The 20,064-nt window shown below is 43.9% G+C and overlaps 1 protein-coding gene and 1 long non-coding RNA gene across 2 annotated transcripts; one reads left to right on the forward strand and one right to left on the reverse strand.

Moving 5' to 3' along the window:
- Positions 1-546: 546 nt before the first annotated feature.
- TMEM167B (transmembrane protein 167B) lies at positions 547-8,908 on the reverse strand. The gene is made up of 3 exons (XM_073008518.1): positions 6,616-8,908; positions 4,456-4,587; positions 547-3,046 (listed from the first exon to the last, which is right to left on the reverse strand). Exons 1-3 carry the CDS (start codon positions 6,623-6,625, stop codon positions 2,964-2,966), a joined length of 225 nt encoding a protein of 74 aa, XP_072864619.1. The 5' UTR covers positions 6,626-8,908; the 3' UTR covers positions 547-2,963.
- LOC140709484 (uncharacterized) lies at positions 6,867-18,066 on the forward strand. The gene is made up of 2 exons (XR_012090009.1): positions 6,867-6,939; positions 13,706-18,066. It is a non-coding gene; the product is annotated as an uncharacterized lncRNA (long non-coding RNA).
- The last annotated feature ends 1,998 nt before the right edge of the window (positions 18,067-20,064 follow it).

Consider the following 20,064-nt stretch of genomic DNA (forward strand, 5'->3'; position numbering starts at 1 on the left):
TCTGGGCTGACTGCAACCTCTGCCTCCCAGGATCAAGCCATTCTCCCATCTCAGCCTCCTGAGTAGCTGGGATTACAGGTGCATGCCACCACGCCCAGAAAATTTTTTGTAGTTTTAGTAGAGACGCATTTTCACCGTGTTAGCCAGGATGGTGTCGATCTCCTGACCTCATGATCCATCAGCCTCAGCCTCCCAAAGTGCTGGGATTACAGGCGTGAGCCACCGCACCAGGCCCACACCTGGCTATTTTTTAAAAAAAATTTTTTGTAGATACAGAGATCTCACTATGTTGCCCAGTCTGGTCTTGAACTCCTAGGCTCAAGCGATCCTCCTGCCTTGTCCTCCCAAAGTGCTGGGATTACAGGCGTGAGCCACTGCGCCCGGCCAGATTCTGAACTATATAATATATTCAGTGCTGTCACAATGGGATAACAGGAATGATGGTATTCACTAATGTGAACTAAAAAGGTAGGCTATGAACTGAACCCAGGGGAGTATTGAACAAATTTCAACAAATTCAGCATGTGACAAATAAATTGACAAAGATTGTAGGGAAAAAACGTTTATTTTCAAGGATTTCTGCAGACAATGGTGAATAAAAATTTGTATTTCAACTATAAAAAGGAGCTGACTTCATTCCACCCTGACCTACAGGGTTTAGGGTGATGCCAGTTTGAATCTGAGGCTATACTGCTATCCCCATTCTTCCACCTGTAAAAGATTCCCCCAGAGGAATAACTTCCTATAACTTTTAGTCAAAAATATGCAAGACATATCAAACAAAGCAATGAGTTAAACAAGTTTCTGCTTATCTGCTTAGGGAAAGTCAAGAAATGAAACAAATGTGTATTTGTTTCTTGCTGTAAATTACCTTTACCTTGTGCACTTTTTCGTACATTCTGCTATGAAAACATCTCTAAATGTGACAACACAAGAATTTAGGTCAAGATGACCCACCCAGGAGGCTGTAAGAACTGGTTTGAACTAGTACTGTGGAATGGAACTAGTTTAAAATATGAAGCAGCTCTAAACACCAAGCTTAGAGACATTAGAAAACAAAAATCATTAAAGCTACAAAATAACAAGTGCAAACATGCTGACCCTGTTTCCAGGGAGTGACATTCCCTTTGGCCAACAGGTCCCAAACTCACACCCACAAGGTGTAACTCTCTTTCCTGTTCCACTAGATTTCCTTTCTCTCATCTCAAAGGTCTTCAGAAATGACAATGGAAAACATATGAATTGTTGAAATTTACCCCGTGGACCAATTCCTGAAGAGATAACAGCCACAACTCTGAGATGATTAGACATGTAGTGTTTACTTGATAACTTTCTGTATTTCTAGAAACCCTCAAAGCATTAAACTGCCTATTTCAAAATCTAAACTTCCTAGCAGCTTTTATTATTTGGAGTAAGCAGACAGAAGACAATTTACCGCCACACAGGAATCAACCACAGCTAACTTGTCCACCATTAAGTTTTACGATCATGGACAATTCAACTGGAAGATCCATGCCTATGCTTGCTTATAATAATTTAATTTTAGACCTACTCTTTTTTTTCAAATAGAGAAGTTCTAGATATCCAACAGCTGATCCTTCTGTAGATATAAGGAGGGAATGGAGAAGTCTTCCTGTCAAATGCTGAGCCATCTAAAATGGTCTGCTCAGGAGTTACTAACTCCATGGCAAAATACTTCAGTATCAGTTGCAAAGGTCTGTTTTCTTCTACTTCAGGAAACACCTTCATTTGATTTGTGGATCCTATGCACGGTGGAAACACACTGATGAATATCAGCAACTTCTCTCATTTGAATTTCTCATGTCCTTAAAGTAAGTAGAATTTCCAGAGACAACTAAAGAGTAATGCAATATGAAGAAAATTAAGAGTTGGCTAAGAAAAATAAGTAATCAACTAAAAATTGCCATAACAACTCAGACTTAAACACAAAATAAGTTTGTTGTCTTTTATAAGATGACAAAACTTCAATCTGACATCACAAGTTCTTATACTAGACAAATTTACTAGTATATGAATCAATATACTAGATTTCTTTCTTCTACCCCAACTGCAAATATATTAAACAATTTTTCAATAGTTTCTTTTTCCTTAGTTGTGGCATTTAAAACTGAGTAACAGTATTTAGCACTAAGTAATTTAGAAAATATAAAAAGGTTTTATGAAATAGCAACAGTTGATTCATTTTTCATATACCATCTGATCAAGTGAAGTCTCCATTTGAGGATACTGGTGAACAGAAAAATTTTTTCTTGTCTAAGCCACTGCTTTCTGGTCTCATCACACAGATAATTCTCAAATTTTATGTAGGCCCAGATTTTCTTGGCAAAACTCAAGATACCAGCACATAACACAGCTACTTCATCTGTTCTCTTTTTGCAGTGAGCACTATGCCTCTCTTTTATGTTTCCAGATGGGTACATGAAAAATGAATTTCTAAAGCCAAAGAATATCTTGGCATTTCATAACTGTTTCCCACCCAGCATCCCCTCCCCAATTTGCCAGATCCAAATCAAAGAGTGAAAAGTCGTCTTGAAAATTCTGTCTTCAAAAGAGGTCTGAACACAGCCTAGTTCCTTCCCTAACGAGCCTGTTTGAAAAGATCCTGATGAGGAGCTGAAGAACAAAACAAGATGATAGGTTTTTATGAAGGAGGTATGTAATCTTATCACCGAGGGGTGTAATTTATCTGGACATCATATGCACTCTGCCAAGGACTGATTTACACACAGATCAAAGGAAGCTGGCTTTCTGTAGTCCCCTGAAGCATACATAATGTTCGTGTCCATGAGTTTTCCCCACATATAGCAGGGGCTGATGCTGTGGTGTCATTCTGGGGACTGATGATTTCAGCTGTGAACTCTCCTACACTGAGTCCAGGTCTCCAACAGGTTCTTCATCCCCGTCCCCTTGGTTGGCAGTTGATGACTTGGATACTTTGGAATTCATTTTATAAACAGGACGTAAAAGGCCATTACAACACAAGCAATTGCCACAGCAGCATGCAGCCTGGTTCCAATCACAGCGGCTAGCAGGCAAAAGAGAGAAGAAATCACACCCTGCCCTTCATATAAGTCCTCACTTTCAAGGTGATATTTTGAAGTCTCTAGTCACAGACAGACATATCAATGCTCTCAAGGACCTGGGATGTTTTTATTTTATTTTTTGAGGCAGTCTCACTCTGTCGCCCAGGCTGGAGTGCAGTGGCACAATCTCGGCTCACTGCAACCTCTGTCGCACGGGTTCAAGCAATTCTCCTGCCTCAGCCTCCTGAGTAGCTGAGATTACAGGCGCCTGCCACCATGCCCAGCTAATTTTTGTATTTTTAGTAGAGACGGGGTTTCACTATCTTGGCCAGGCTGGTCTTGAACTCTTAACGTCAGGTGATCCACCCACCTTGGCCTCCCAAAGGGCTGGAATTATAGGCATGAGCCACTGCGCCCGGCTCCCTGGCTAAATTTTTTATTTTTAGTAGAGACGGGGTTTCACCATGTTGGCCAGGCTGGTCTCGAACTCCTGACCTCGGGTGATCCGCCCACCTTGGCCTCCTCAAAGTGTTGGGATTACAGGCATGAGCCACGGCACCCAGCCTGTGGGATGTTTCTAAATGCTATCCTTATGCTTTAGGGTCTAGGTGAATATACTGTTTGTTTATATTTTGTCCTTTTTCCAAAAAAAAAATTTAGATAGATAGGATTCCAAATGAATGTGCCTCAAATAAACACTAAAAAAAGCATCCGAGTTAATTAAATCAAACCTTAAAAGAGACTCCAATGTACCCTTGACAGAAAATCAAGAAAAATTTTCTGTAGAAAAATCTTTTTCCCACTGAAGGGAGGAATTCCACCCCAGCCTAAAATGGTTTGATGTGTATACTTTTACTCCACGGAGAATACAAAAATCATCTGGATGCTAAAATAGACAATTATGTTTTTCAATAACATTTAATTTTAATTTTTTTTTTTTTTTTAAGACAGGGTCTCACCTTCTCACCTGGGCTGGAGTGCAGTGGCTCCACCATGGCTCACTGCAGCCTCAACCTCCTAGGCTCAAGCAATCCTCCCACCTCAGTCTCCTGAGTAGCTGGGACTACAGGCACGTGCCACCATACCTGGCTAATTTTTGTACATTTTGTAGAAATGGGGTCTCACTATGTTGCCCAGGCTGATCTACAACTCCTGGACACAAGCAATCCTCCTGCCTTGGCCCCCCAAAGTGCTGGGATTATAGGCATGAGCCACCACACCCAGCAAATTTTAACATTTATCTCTTCCCTCAACTTTGGAGAATGATTGATTTTACAGACTCTCAGACCCAATCTGAGGGGTTTTCTAAAAATGAAACCAAATACAGTCCCAGCTCACTGTACTCCCTACATTGTAGCTCCACACTGTCCAGAGATGGCAGTCTCTTCTCCCTGTCCAGACAGGGCCTCACCTTTGTAAAACACACCCCAAACACCCTTCTTCTCTGATAGCAGCCAGGTTTTCAGACGAGGTACTTTCTTGAAGTAGGCACAGGTGCAAACAAAGAGCAAACCAAACACCAGAATCCCATCCAAGGAGTACACTGTTAAATAAAAAAGAAAAGAAAACCTTAGGTACTGATCTAGCGTGGGACCTGTGATCCTGCCTGAGAACTCTAAGGAAGATAGTATGTGATATAATAACAAAATAATAACCCCAATAGGCAGTACCAACACTTGACAAGAGGGAGCCAGGATCCTGGGACTAACAAGATTAGTTTACTGTTCCCAAAAATTGCTTGTAGGAGGACGGAGAATCGATTGAGCCCACGAGTTCGAGGCTGCAATGAACTACGATCATGCCACTGCACTTTAGCCTGAGCAACACAGTGAGACCCCAACGCAAAAAAAAATAAATTTTTTTTTTACATCCTCTTTACTAAAATGTCACTGATCCCTCCCCTCACCTCTCAAGAAGTAGAAATCCTGGGCAGAAATTAGCATCCCAAGAATGACTAGCGTTGGCAATAGATTGAGACATACGAATCCTTAGAGACTCAGCACAGAGAATTTAACATGTTCTTGTTATAAATCAATCATATGATAAAGGAGAGCTAGATATGTAGCCAAATCTGTCAGATGTGCAACTGTTGGTGAAGAATACGTTAAGGCTAAAAGTAAAGCTTAATGAAAATTACAAGAGTAAGAATCAACATAACTACAATTTTCCTATCAGTATCTTACACTTTATGCATGATATTCTAACAAACCGAATTTCTGCCAGAATAATAACAGATTTTTCTAAAACAAAGAAAAAGTATCTAAGGCTTCAACACAGAAAGCTTCAACTTCTTAGCTTTGTTTCTTAAATATATAAACCAAGCTCATTTCTTGTACAGGTAATCATAATGAATCACCTAATTGCAAAAAACGAGAAGATACTGGACCACAAAATGGGGGAAAAATGACTAAAATTTATTCAGCAATTACCGTGTCAAACTGCCGTCTTACTTCCTGGTTCAGATTCTGTCTTCCTCTGGTTAATGTCCCTTTTCTTACTGTGCCTAGTATCCTGAGACCTCTGACTTCCCAGAAAGCTCCAAATGAATATTCTATATAAACAGTGTCTGCCAGTTCTAACCACACTATCTACCTCTCTCCCTCCAGTAAAACTGTCTCACAGCTGGCTGTCACTAAGAAAGGGTCCAGTAAATCAACACATACACTAAGGTTTTCTGAGGAACTATACCTTTACGTGCTACCCCTTTTCTCTCATAAGTTTCTGCAGACAATGGCAAAATTCACAAGGAGGTTAAATTCGAGTCTTCAATGCCAGGGCTATGGACAAAGTGCTTTTGAGAAATGCTTTCCGGAGCCCCTCAAATCATCGTAATGCCTAAAAGGCTTTCTCTTCTCCTTTCCTGTAAGGTTGACGCTAAAAATCATGAAGGCCCTCCATCCTGTCCTCCTCTGGAATTTAGAATTCATATCTATAAAGTTTTTGAAGAGGCCTGGAAAATGAGGTCAGATAAACAGGGTGACAACTGCCTCATCATCTAGAAGAGGCAATGTCTAAATCCACCCCTTTCAACACTAGTCAGGGTCTCCACGTGAGATCGTCCCGCCAGGGCTTTAAAATCAAAAATCTTTCCAGCATTTCTCCATAACAAGAATCTTTTGTGGGGTCTACATTCATCAGCACCCCCAAAACTGTGAGACTTGATATTCTATGTGATTTATAGGCCCTCTCCACAAAACTACGGTCCGAAAGTATGAGAACGCAGGGGGCTGGGAGGAAGGAGCCTCTCTCTTCCCTGGGTCTAAATAGCAGCAGTACCTCTGGGACTGACCTCTCCAAGGGCCAGAAAGAACTAAGAAAAAGAAAAGGGAAAGCAAAGGATAGAGATAATAACTCGACGTATGAGCATAAGAGGCACTGGGGGTCCTAAATGAATATGGGAAAGGGGAACCCGCGGAGGAGGATAGGGGTACAGAAGTTAGGGGCGTCGAGAGGCCAAGGGGGGCCGGGCTGAGAGGGGGCGGGGAGAACGGCCACGTCAGTCCCGGCCCCGCCCGCCACGTTTTCCCTTCGTCCTTCACTCCCACCCTTCCCTCAGGGTATCGGTTCTCACCGTTCGTCATGGCGGCTGGCCCTGAACCTGGGTAGGGGGTCCGGGTTCAGTGGTGATAGCCGCGGAGGTGAGGGAACTCGGCAGCCGCTTGACACTTCCCGATCCGGGCCCAGGCGACTGGAAGAAGCCGAGTACGCAGGAGCAAGGTCCGAGAGGCGAGCGCCGAACGCTATCAGGAATGGCTAGCTGATTGTCGAGCTCGGGAAACAGCGTGTTTACGTAGGTTAAGAAGAACGCTATCCCGGAGGCTTCCTACTTGGCCATGATAAGGAAATCTTTTCTGGCGTAGTGCTGGGGCTGGCCCGCGTCGGTGTGTTTGAAAAGGTAAAGGCTTATAGTTTTGTAGTTTATTTTGCGCCGTGGCGGCTGTTGTGTGTAAGCAGCAGCCCACCTATAAGGTTTTCATCTTCGTGGGCTTCCACTTGAGAGAATTCCAGCACCGCGGGTGAAGAAGCCGCACCTGCGGCCTCGGTGACTGCCCTTGAGCGGCTCTTCCTTACTCCGGATGGAAATGTAGTTAGACTGCGTCTGAACGTTCCAAATGAAATAAGGAACCTTTAACAAAAACAAGTCGTGGCCGGGCGCGGTGGCTCACGTCTAATCCCAGCACTTTGGGAGGTCGAGCAGGCGGATCACCTGAAGTCGGAGTTCGAGACCAACCTGACCAACAAGGAGAAACCCCGTCTCTACTAAAAATACAAAATTAGCCGGGCGCGGTGGCGCGTGCCTGCAATCCCAGCTGCTCGAGAGGCTGAGGCAGGAGAATCGCTTGAACCTGGGAGGCGGAGGTTGGGGTAAGCCGAGATCCCGCCATTGCACTCCAGCCCGGGCAGCAAGAGCGGAAATTCCTTCTCAAAAACAAACAAACAAACAAAACAAGTCGCATCTTTCAGATCCTAAAGCACCATGTCGTCGGAAAACATTCAAATGGTTGCCTGTTTGCTCGTGTGAATTTTTCCTTTCCTTAAACTATCAGGAGAATCTCGATTCTCCTGCATTTAATTAATGCTGGGATCACCTCAGCCACTTTAACCAGAAATCGGCGGTATCTAGACACCGCTCCTCTGAGAACATTTTGACAACGTGACAAAAGACATTGCCAATCTAATAACGGGGATGGGGTGGAGGAGACAAAACTACAGATTCAGATTTGCATCCTGAAATCCTTAATTGCACACAACTCGGCCCGCTTTATTAGAGTCCGGGCGGAAGTGCGACACCGAGTCCTCCAAGGCTAACTAGAGGGTTAAATTATAAGGTTACTAATCCGCCCTGCTTATCAAGGGCCTAAAGGGACTCTGCCCTTTTCTGCTGCAGTGCCATCTGCTGGCTGCAGCCCGCTTAGTTATCCAGAGGGAAAACTGCTAAAGCATCCTCTGGAAGCTGGCCTGGAAAGGCAAGCCAAAGTCTAGTGCAGGGCAGACGCCTTGAGAAAATATACATACATGCAGAAAGAAAAAGAAAAAAAAAATAAAGGCAGAATATATACGGGACAAAACCTAAGACAAGGCCAGGCAGCCACTCAGTTTACATATATGTTTGCACATTCACACACAAATTCCCCTGCCCAAAAGAACTCTTCAGGATCACTCAAAACAGAACAAAAGCTCTATTGTGTAGGCCTTCGAACCCTTCATCAACCATTGTCTAAAACAGCAGCAGCTGGCCTGCGCGGCTCAAGCCTGTAATCTCAGCACTTTGGGAGGCCAAGGCAGGCGGATTAGCTGAGGTCAGGAGTTCAAGACCCCCCTGACCAACATGGTGAAACCCCCGCTCTAAAAAAAATACAGAAATTAGCCTGGCGTGGTGGCATGCGCCTGTAATCACAGCTACTCAGAAGGTTGAGGCAGGAGAATCGCTTGAACCTGGGAGGCGGAGGTTGCAGTGAGCCAAGATAGCACCAGTGCACTCCAGCCTGGGCAACAGAGTGAGACTCTGTTTCAAAAATAATAATAATAATAATAATAATTGCCCCTCTTTGACCGGGCGCGGTTGCTCATGCCTGTAATTCCAGCACTTTGGGAGGCCAAGGTGGGCAGATCACCTCAGGTCCGCAGTTTGAGACCAGCCTGACCAATATGGAGAAACCCTATCTCTAGTAAAAATACAAAATTAGCCGGGCATGGTGGCACATGCCTCTAATCCCAGCTCCTTGGGAGGCTGAGGCAGGAGAACCGCTTGAACCGGGGAGGCAGAGGTTGTGGTGAGCCGAGATCCTGCCATAGCACTGCAGCCTGGGCAACAGAGTGAAACTCTGTATAAAAAAAAAAAGAAAGAAAAGAAAAGAAAAAAAAAAAAATTGCCCCTCTTTTAATCCTACAGCCATCACCCTAACCCTCACAACTGCCTGATTACCCCTGTTTTAGAAATAAACCAAGGTTTAGGGTAAGGACTGCCAAGTATTACACTGGCACAATAATTCCAGTCTTCTGAAAGTAGGACTAGAAAATTTTCCTCCATACCACACTGGTGTTTCCTTTGACAGTAACCACTACCTACTGAATGATGCCTAAGTCCTTAGCCTGCTATTCAAGGCCTTCCAATAGTATTTTCCACTGTTCCCTATATGGACTTTAAGCTTTGTCTATAAAGACTATGTTCTTCAGTTACAGTCTTTGCTTTCTCATTTTTGCTCATGGCACTCACTTTTTAGAGATAATTTTTTCTCCCCCTTTTTTTTAACTAGATGAAAACCTCTCCAATTTTTGTCATGCTCTGAAAGACAAGTTTTTCCTCTTCAGTAACTCTCAGAGGTTAGAATAAAAGTTAATCGGCCAGGCGTGGTGGCGCACGCCTGTAATCCCAACACTTTGGGAGGCCGAGGCAGGAGGACCACCTGAAGTCAGGAGTTCGAGACCAGCCTGGCCAGCATGGTGAAACCCCGTGTCTTCTAAAAATTCAAAAAAAATTAGCCAGGAGTGGTGGCAGGTGCCTGTAATCCCAGCTACTTGGGAAGCTGAGGCGAGAGAATCGCTTGAACCCAGGAGTCGAGATTGTGCCATTGCACTCCATCCTGGGCAACAGAGTGAGACTCCACCTCAAAAAAAAAAAAAAAAAAAAAAAGTTAAGCCCAGACGCAGTGACGTCACGCCTGTAATCCCAGCAATTTGGGAAGCCAAGGCAGGCGGATCACCTGAGGTCAGGAGTTCAAGACCAGCCTAGCCAACATGGTGAAACCCCATCTAAAAAAACAAAACTAAAAACACAAAAATTAGCCAGGCATGGGCGTGTGCGCCTCCAATCCCAGCTACTGGGGTGGCTGAGGCAGGAGAATTGCTTCAGACTGGAAGGCGAAGGTTGCAGTGAGCCGAGATTGCACCACTGCACTCCAGCCTGGACAACAGAGTGAGACTCCCTCTCAAAAAAAAAAAAAAGAATAAAATTTAAAGACTGGGCATGGTGGCTCATGCCTGTAATCCCAGCACTTTGGGAGACTGAGGCGGGTGGATCACTTGGGGTCAGGAGTTGGAGACCAACCTGGCAACATGGTAAAACCCTGTCTCTACTAAAAATACAAAAATTAGCTGAGCGTGGTGGTGTGTCTGTAATCCTAGCTACTTGGGATGCTGAGGCAGGAGAATCACTTGAACCGGGGAGACAGAGGTTGCATTAAGCCAAGATTGGGCCACTGGACTCCAGCCTGGGAGACAGAGCAAGACTATGTCTCATAAAACAGAAAAAAAAAAAAAAAAAAGCATGAAGTCAAAGCTGAAAAACCATCAGGAGTGATGAATTGGCAAATTACATTTTTTTTTTTTTTCCAGACGAAGTCTCATTCTGTTGCCCAAGCTGGAGTACAGTGGTGCAATCACGGCTCACTGCAACCTTCCCTTCCTGGGTTCAAGCAATTCTCTTGCCTCTCCTCCCAAGTAGTTGGAACTACAGGCACGCACCATCATGCCGGGCTAAGTTTTGTATTTTTAGTAGAGATGGAGTTTCACTATGTTGGCCAGGCTGGTCTTGAACTCCTGACGGCGTGATCCACCCGCCTTGGCCTTCCAAAGTGCTGGGAATACAGGCGTGAGCCACCACGCCCAGTGGCAAATTACGATTTTTATTTTATTTTATTTTTGAGACGGAGTCTCGCTCTGTCGCCCAGGCTGGAGTGCAGTGGTGCAGTCTCAGCTCACTGCAAGCTCCGCCTCCCGGGTTCATGCCATTCTCCTGCCTCAGCCTCCTGAGTAGCTGGGACTACAGGCACCCGCCACCATGCCCAGCTAATTTTCTGTATTTTTAGTAGATATGGGGTTTCACCATGTTAGCCAGGATGGTCTCGATCTCCTGACCTTGTGATCTGCCCACCTCGGCCTCCCAAAGTGCTGGGATTACAGGTGTGAGCCACTGCGCCCAGCCTCAAATTACTAGTTTTAAAAGGCAGTGATAATACACAGAGTATTTTATTCTGATTAAATAGTTGTTTTCTTTACTCCACTCAAAATTTACTTTTCTCTTTCTTCATTTTCCATTTTCCATGTCTGTCTCTATTCTTCCTACTTTTTTTCTCCCGCTCTTAAATTTATTTCTTCTTTCTCCCTCCACCATTTTTTTTTTTTTTTTTTTTTTTGGAGACGGAGTCTACCTCTGTCGGCCAGGTTGGAGTACAGTGGCACAATCTCAGCTCACTGCAAGCTCCGCCTCCTGGGTTCACGCCATTCTCCGGCCTCAGCCTCAGGAGTCGCTGGGACTATGCAGGCGCCCACCACCACGCCCGGATAATTTTTTGTATTTTTAGTAGGGACAGAGTTTCACCATGTTAGCCAGGATAGTCTCAATCTCCTGACCTTGTGATCCACCCACCCCGGCCTCCCAAAGTGCTGGGATTACAGGCGTGAGCCACTGTGCCTGGCTCCCTCCACCATATTTTTTCTTTTTCATGTTGTATAAGATATTTTACCTTTTTTTAATTGAATAGAGTGAGTCTTACCAGGCTATTTCAAAATTTAGTTGTATCAAGACCTTTATATTCTAAAAAAAAAATGTTGGCCAGGTGCGGTGGCTCACGCCTGTAATCCCAGCACTTTGGGAGGCCTAGGTGAACAGATCACAAGGTCAAGAGATCAAGATCATCCTGGCCAACATGTGAAACCCCGTCTATACTAAAAATACAAAAATTAACTGGGCGTGGTGGCAGGCACCTGTATTCCCACCTACTCGGGAGGCTGAGGCAGGAGAATCGCTTGAACCAGGGAGAAGGAGGTTGCAGTGAGCTGAGATCGTGCCACCGCACTCCAGCCTGGTGACAGAGCGAGACCTCATCTCAAAAAAAAGAAAAGAAAAAAGTTCAGTTTTCTGTGAAATTGAGTTAGCTCCTTTCTAAGGTTATTGGAGGATTAAATGAATTACTATTTACAACAATATCTGACATGAGTAAGTGTTCCATAAATGATAGCTATTATTGTTGTTGTTCATTTGTTTAAAAAGTATCTGTGGTTGGCCTGGTGGCTCACGCCTGTAGCCCTGACACTTTGGGCGCTGAGGTGGGCAGATCGCTTGAGCTCAAGAGTTCAAGACTGGCCTGCACAATACAGTGAAAGCCCGTCTCTACAAAAAAAATGCAAAAATTAGCCAGGCATGGTGATGCATGCCTGTGGTCCCAGCTACATGGAAGGCTGAGGTAACAGAATCACCTCAGCCCTGGAAGTGGAGGTTGCAGTGAGTCATGATTGCACAATTGCACTCCAGCCTGGATGACAGAGCGAGACCCTGTCTCAAAAAAAAAAAAAAAAAAAAAGTATTTGCCAGTGTCTACAACTGTGTGCTAAGCACTTTGCTAGATTTTGCAGCAATGAGGCAAAAATAAGTCCCTGTCCTCAGAGAACAAAATATATTGAGTAAGATAGATGAATAAACACATTTTAATAGAACATGAACATTATGTAAAGACAGCATCTTTGATTTTCACAACTGTTTTACCGACTTTTTTTTTTGTTGTTAATGAAATCTTGAGACTTAAAGAAAGGATGTGGGAGAGATAACATAGCCTGTTAGAATCCAAACCCAGGTCTAAGTTCAAAGCTCCCTTTCCCTTGTTATCACACTGCCTCAAATTACAGTGCTTTCCACTAATATTGATCTTTGATTATTTTGTTACAATCATTAATGTTTCTGTCACCCTGGAAAGTCTCATAGCCTCACTGCAACCCAGTGCAATCGTGTCTCACATCAGGCCAAAGCCTGAATCACCCAACTCTTGCAGCCCAACTGCAAAGAATAAACAGAGCCTACTGGCCTAGGGATTCTCAATTCAGACAGTCCTTCCTCAATTCATTTCAGTGCACTGGAGAACTGGTAGTTGTTGCCAAACGCCTGTCAGTCAAGAACAGTGGCCTGTTTGTTAGGGTTGTTGCAGTTATTGTGGTGAACACTAATCAGTCATGGGGACCATGACTGTGGCATTCTGGTTTAACCAAAGAGTAAGTTCAGCCTCAAAGGCACAGCTTGCAACAATAGCTTCATTTGAATTACAACATATTTGAAAAGGGATGTCAAATAGGCATTAATTCATGCTACAACATTTGTTCCAGGACTTCTAAATCTAAGGAATGTGCTAGCCTTTGGGAACTCAAAGATGAATGAGAAATAGACTCTCTTCTTCAAAAGTTTAAGATTTAGTAGAAAAAGATAAGCCGTGTTTATAAATAATGAAAAATACAGTAGAAAGTGAAAAGTGTCCAAGGAAAATGAAAACGAAATGCTAGGGGAGTAGAAAAGAGAAACTGCCTTCAGCTGGAGCATTCAGGGAAGGCTTTATTGAGGAGCAGACATTTTAGCCGGGCCTGAAAAGCATATAGCATTTCAATAAGCAGAAATAAAGAGCATTCTAGTGGGGAGGGAATTGAGCCATCAAAGGCCTGGAGAGGGAAAGTGCAAGGTAAGACTGGGGCACAGTAAAGCCTGCCCTTCCTCCTTCAATGGCTAACTCACATTCATCCCTCAAGTCCCAACTCAGACCTCAGTTGCTCAAGGGAGACTTCTCAGACCTTCAGTCTCCTTCCTCGGTCATCTTTCCAAAGCATACAATATCCGTTTAACTTATGTCCCCCTGCTATACTGTAATGTTCATTTGTTTTGTTTGTCATTTTATCCACAGTCCCATAGCTAGTGCTGAACATTTTGCAAGTGCTTCATGAATATTTATTGTATGAATAATTGAATGTTGCTTTGTGGAACTGGAATGTAGAGCTCATGAAGGACAACAGCAGAAGATAATGGTGAAAGGCTCTTAAATAAAAACAACTGCCAGTTGCGGTGGCTCACGCCTGTACTCCCAGCACTTTGGGAAGCCAAGGTGGGCAGATCAACTGAGGTCGGGAGTTCAAGACCAGTCTGACCAACATGGAGAAACCCTGTCTCTACTAAAAATACAAAATTAGCTGGGCGTGGTGGCACATGCCTGTAATCCCAGCTACTCAGGAGGCTGAGGCAGAAGAATCCTTTGAACCTGGGAGGCAGAGGTTGAGGTGAACCAAGATCACACTATTGCACTCCAGCCTAGGCAACAAGAGCAAAACTCCGTCTCAAAAAATAAATAAATAATAAAAACAACAATACTTATGGAATATTTACTACCTGCCAGGTACTACCCAAAACACTTTATGGTTATTAATACATCTAAGCCTCATAACCTTATATGGTTAGTAACTATTATTATCCCCCTGTCATAGATGAGGAAATGGATGTACCAGCAGGTCAAGTTCGTTGTCTCAAGGTAACATAGCTCATAAATAGTACAGCTAGGATTTCAAACTCAACCTATCTGATCTCAGAGTCTGCATATTTAACCATGAAGTACAGGCAGCGTGGTTAAGACTGTATTAAGATTATTGCAGAAATTCTGAAAGTTGTTTAAAAAGTGACATTACCTCACTGAACCCAAATTAGGGAGAAGCACTGTAGAAGTTTACACCTTGGGATGGAGGGGTGAAAGTGGAGGTAGGGGTGGGACTGCAAAGCTTCTGCCTTGATTTGGAGTCTGACTGCTGCTACCTGCCTGCCCATATCCCATCACTAACACCTCTCAAATCGACCATCCAGCTCCTGCTTTCTTCATTTCTGATAATCCCACCCCTGCCATTCCTTCCAAATTACTCTCATACAGCTCCATTTCTTCCTTCTATCAATTACCTCTCTACTGAATCCATTCTTTTGTGAACAAATCTGTTGTCATTACCTTTTTCATTAAAAGCTCATTCCATTTTTTTGCTGTAATGAAAAACAGGATTTTCTGAGCAGTTGGCTAAATGACTGGGATAAGTGCACAGCTTCTATTCATTCAGTAATCATTCATTCAAAGTCCACATTCCTTGATTCTACTGCCCTCTTGCCCTCTTTTTTCTTTTTCTTTTCTCTTTTTTTTTTGAGATGGAGTCTCCCGCTTGTCACCAGGCTAGAGTGCAGTGGCGCCATCTCAGCTCACTACAACCTCCGCCTCCCAGGTTCAAGTGATTCTCCTGCCTCATCCTCCCAAGTAGCTGGGACTACAGGTGCGTGCCACCACGCCCAGCTAGTTTTTGCATTTTTAGTAGAGACAGGGTTTCACCATGTTAGCCAGGATGGTCTTGATCTCTTGACCTCTTGATCTGCCTGCCTTGGCCTCCCGAAGTGCTGGGATTACAGGAGTGAGCCACCGCTCCCAGTCTTTACTGCCCTCTTAAGGCTACTTTCCTCTCTGCTTTTCTACCTTCAGTATCCAACTACATACTCATTCTTTAACCTTTTCTAATCTGGCTTCCCTCTTCACCAACACCCTCAAACTTTGTTCTCCAGATTATTCCCATACCTCCTAGTTGTCAAATCCAAGGCCTTTTCTTAAATCTTTAATCTTGTAATCTCTGGCACTGAGCACTCCATACCACCTGCTTTTTTTTTGTTGGGTTGTTTAGTTTTGTTTTTGTTTTTTTGAGACAGAGTCTCACTCTGTTACCCAGGCTGGAGTGCAGTGGCATGATCTTGGCTCACTGCAACCCCCGCCTCTCGGGTTCAAGTGATTCTTCTCCCTCAGCCTCCCAAGCCACTGGGACTACAAGCACTCGCCACCACACCTGGCTAATTTTTTTTTTTTTTTTTTTTTTTGGTAGAGACGTTTTCACCATGTTGGCCAGGCTGGTCTGAAACTCCAGACCTCAAGTGATCAGCCTGCCTCAAATTCCCAACACCTGCTTCTTTTTGAAACTTTTTCTTTTCGGGTTTTCAGTTCTTCTCCTCTCTCTCCTCCTCCCCTTTTCCTACTTTTATCTTTTCCTGCCTTTTTGACCATTCCTTCTGTCACTCTGTCTCTTTGATGTACTGTTTCTAAGGCTGTGCCCTTTGCCTCTATTCTGCCTTTGTTTCTGTGCAATCTCTAGACTATCACTTTGTGATGTCTCCCGTGTCATTTTCTCTAGTACTAATTTTTCTTTCTTTTTTTTTTTTTGGTATTTTAGTATAGAGACAGGGTTTCACCATGTTGCCCAGGCTAGTCTCGAACTTCTGAGCTCAGGCAATCTGCCCGCCTTGGCCTCCCAAAGTGCTAGGATTACAGGCGTGAGCCACCGTGCCTGGCGTAGATCTAGTACTAATTTTTCTGTGGATTTCTGGGCCTGTAATTACTGGCCTGGATTTCCATCACCTTTAGGACATCTCCAGGCTCTCAAACACAGACTAAACTCATTTCCTTCCACTTCCAACTTCTTTCCCCCTTTTCTTTCCTATTTATGTTAATAGCATTCCATGCTTCTGTCCATAGCTCTCACATTGTCACAAAGTTCTGTAAATTGTCCCTTAAAGTTTGTCTTAAATCAGTTCCTTCTTCCTCTTTGCCTTAATTCAGATCATAATCATCTCTCATCCTAGTTTCTCCACTAAAGTGATCTTTTTAAAAACTGTAAAGTCATGTGACACATCTGTTTAAAGACTTCTCAAGAACTCTGTAGTTTGAAGTTCAGTCTCTGAAGAGAACATTTAAGGCCTTTCACACGCAAATTCCAGCCTCATTTCCTGCATCCCCACCCAACAAACTTGGCCCTGGCAACCTACATAGAACATCTTGTAGAAGCACACCATGACTTTTCACGCTGTGTTTTCCTTCTGCTCTGCTTATCACACTGCAATTTTTTCCCCAACTTTGTATTTTGGATCTCAGGTTCACAGGACTGAATTATTCACATGCCGCAGTTCATGGCATACTATTACAATTGGCCCTTCCAAAGTCCTTCACTTTTTATTGATCAATTTATTCCTTTTATCCTTATTCCCATTTCTCCTACACTGCAACTTTCTCGTGTGTTTAATGTCTATGCTTTTTTATATTTTCTTGTAAAATAAGTAGTATTTTAAATTTCTATAAATGGTATTATGTTGTAGATCTTGTTTCTTTTTTACTTTAAACTGTTTGCAAGTTCTCTCATGTTGCTAAATCTATGCTTCTGATTGCTGCATTGTACTCCATGCTGTGCATCCAGCATATTTTACCTATCTACTCCCCTAATAACAGACACTATGAATGTTTTATGCATGACCTCCTGGACACTGGATCACTACCTAAAAGCCGTTCTCAACCCTATCAGGCTCAACAATCTCCCTTAAATATTAATAACAAATACAATGTCTCCATTATTGTGCAGTGAAATTCAAAAATAATATAATTGACTGTGGTAGGTGGCCTCTCAGAAAGCCCCCAGTGATCTCCAGCGCAATATTCTTGCCCTTATGTAATCCCCTCTCCACGAATTTGGGCTGCACTTTTTTTCTTTTCTGAGACGGAGTCTCACTCTGTTGCCCTGGCTGGAGTACAGGGGCGCCATCTCAGCTCACTGCAACCTCTGCCTCCCGCGTTCAAGCAACTGTCCTGCCTCAGCCTCCTGAGTAGCTGGGATTACAGGCGCCCGCCACTACGCCCGGCCAATTTTTGTATTTTCAGTGGAGACGAGGTTTCACCATGATGGCCAGGCTGGTCTCGGAACTCCCGACCTCGTGATCCGCCCACCTCCGCCTCCCAAAGTGCTGGGATTACAGGCGTGAGCCACTGCGCCCGGCCCTAGCTGCACTTTTTTACTCACTTCTAGTGAATAGAATAGGGCAGAAATGATGGGATGTCACTTCCAAAATCAGGTAACAGAAAACCTGTGAGTTCTGTCCTCTGGGTTCTCTCACTTGTGACCTGTGGAGGAAGGCAACTGGCACATTGTGAGCTGCCCTATGGAGTGGATTACGTGGAAGGAACTGAGGGAGGCCTCTGGGCAACATCCGGTGAAGAACTGAGGCCTTTAGTCCAACAACCTCGAAGAACTGAAACCTCCAGCAACCTGTGAGTGACTCTGGCAAATTCTCCTCCATCAACACTTGAGGTATGACTGTGGCCCCAGCCAACATCCTGACTGCAACAGGAGGGACCTTGAGCAACAGGCACCCAGCTAAATTGCACCCACATTGCTGACCCATAGGAACTGTGTGATAAATATTTGTTGTAAGCCACTAAGTTTTGGAGTGATTTGTTACACAACAATGAATAACTAATATATCTACCTACTCACATAATTATGAAAATAACATAATACCCTAACAGGATACAGAGTCCAGGAGGTCAGGCATAAAGGTAATATAAAAGTAAAGTAAAAATAGTAATGTATTTTTTTTTTTTTTTTTTTTTTGAGATGGTGTCTCACACTCTCGCCCAGGCTGGAGTACAGTGGCACGATCTCTGCTCACTACAAGCTCCGCCTCCTGGGTTCACGCCGTTCTCCTGCCTCAGTCTCCCGAGTAGCTGGGACTACAGGTGCCCACCATCATGTCGGCTAATTTTTGTTTTATTTTTTAGTAGAGACAGGGTTTCACCATGTTAGCCAGGATGGTCTCGATCTCCTGACCACCTCGGCCTCTCAAAGTGGTGGGATTACACGCATGAGCCACCGCGCCCGGCCAACATATGTTTCAATATATAAATACTCAGGCATGATGACACTACGAGGTATAATGAAGATTTCAGATGCTTGTACCTATATGTAGAATTACTTTGAATGCAGACTGATTTGAGTAAGTATTGTCTACCTAAAACGAAGAAGCTGAGGCAAAATTAATGTAAATAGAGAGTTTATTTGGGCCAAACTTGAAGATTGCAACTCAGCAGCATAAAGTGGCCCAGAATACACTCTAAGATTAGCAGCAGGTACAAGTGGATTTTTAAAGGAAAAGAATGAGGATGGGGAGTGGGCTGATATAAAGTTGTCTTTAAGGAATTCTCATTGGTTTACAAAAATAACATTGATTAGTGATTGGCTAAACATTATCAAGCTATAGGCGGTAGGATATAGTGTCTGGTGGGGCATAATTAGGCTAATTTATACCTAATACTTGTGAAATAGCAAACAGTTTTAAGACATAAATACATAGCTCAAAAGGGGGCAAGTAGGATGTGATTGCCTCTCATTTTAATGCCTCTCAGGGCGTAATAATTTAACTCACATTCCTCAAAGTTCTTTTTTCAGTATTCACTATTCAAATTATTATTATTATTATTATTATTTTTTGAGACAGAGTCTCGCTGTATCGCCCAGGCTGGAGTGCAGTGGCCGGATCTCAGCTCACTGCAAGCTCCGCCTCCCGGGTTTTTACGCCATTCTCCTGCCTCAGCCTCCCGAGTAGCCGGGACTACAGGCGCCCGCCACCTCGCCTGGCTAGTTTTTTGTATTTTTTAGTAGAGACGGGGTTTCACCGTGTTAGCCAGGATGGTCTCGAACTCCTGACCTCGTGATCTGCCCGTCTCGGCCTCCCAAAGTGCTGGGATTACAGGCTTGAGCCACCGCGCCCGGCCCACTATTCAAATTATTACAAGTGATGTTGCTTTTGGTGACGTTATTTCTTGAAATGGTACACAACTCTTAATGAATTCCAAACAAAACAAAATTACTATTCAATTTTGGGGCAATAACATTCCTAGAAAATTCAACGTACATTAAAAGTGTGGGAAAATGCTTTGTGTTTATTAACAAAGATAGGTTCAAGTCTCAGATAATTACTTTTCACTCACCGAATGTTCAGCAGGACATTCAGAAATCGTGTGTATTACGGGATTTTCTTTATGTAGCATCATCTATTACACTGTAGGACACATATTTTATATCCCTAGCTCTGGCCTTCCAATGCCTGTGGTTTTCCCAACCATTGTTCCAACCAAAAGCCTTCCCTGATGGACACGGTGGCTCACACTTGTAATCCCAGCACTTCGGGAGGCTGAGGAGGGCAGGTCGCTTGAGGCCAAGAGTTTCAGACCAGCCTGGGTGATGTGGCGAAACACAATCTCTACTAAAAATACAAAAACTAGCCGGGCATTGGTGGTGTGCGCCTGTAATCCCAGCTACTTGGAGGCTGAGGTGGGAGGATGGCTTGAGCCCAGCAGGTCTAAGCTGCAGTGAACCCGGATTGTGCCACTTCACTCCAGCCTGGGGGACAGTGAGGCTGCGTCTCAAAAACAAA

Source organism: Chlorocebus sabaeus, chromosome 20, assembly GCF_047675955.1.
Source record: "Chlorocebus sabaeus isolate Y175 chromosome 20, mChlSab1.0.hap1, whole genome shotgun sequence".
NCBI lineage: Eukaryota > Metazoa > Chordata > Mammalia > Primates > Cercopithecidae > Chlorocebus > Chlorocebus sabaeus.

Coding starts and splice junctions, on each gene's coding strand:
- TMEM167B (XM_073008518.1), bottom strand. Junction 3,047..4,455: donor TTGGGGTGTGTTTTACAAAG/GTGAGGCCCTGT, acceptor TTTGCCTGCTAG/CCGCTGTGATTGGAACCAGG.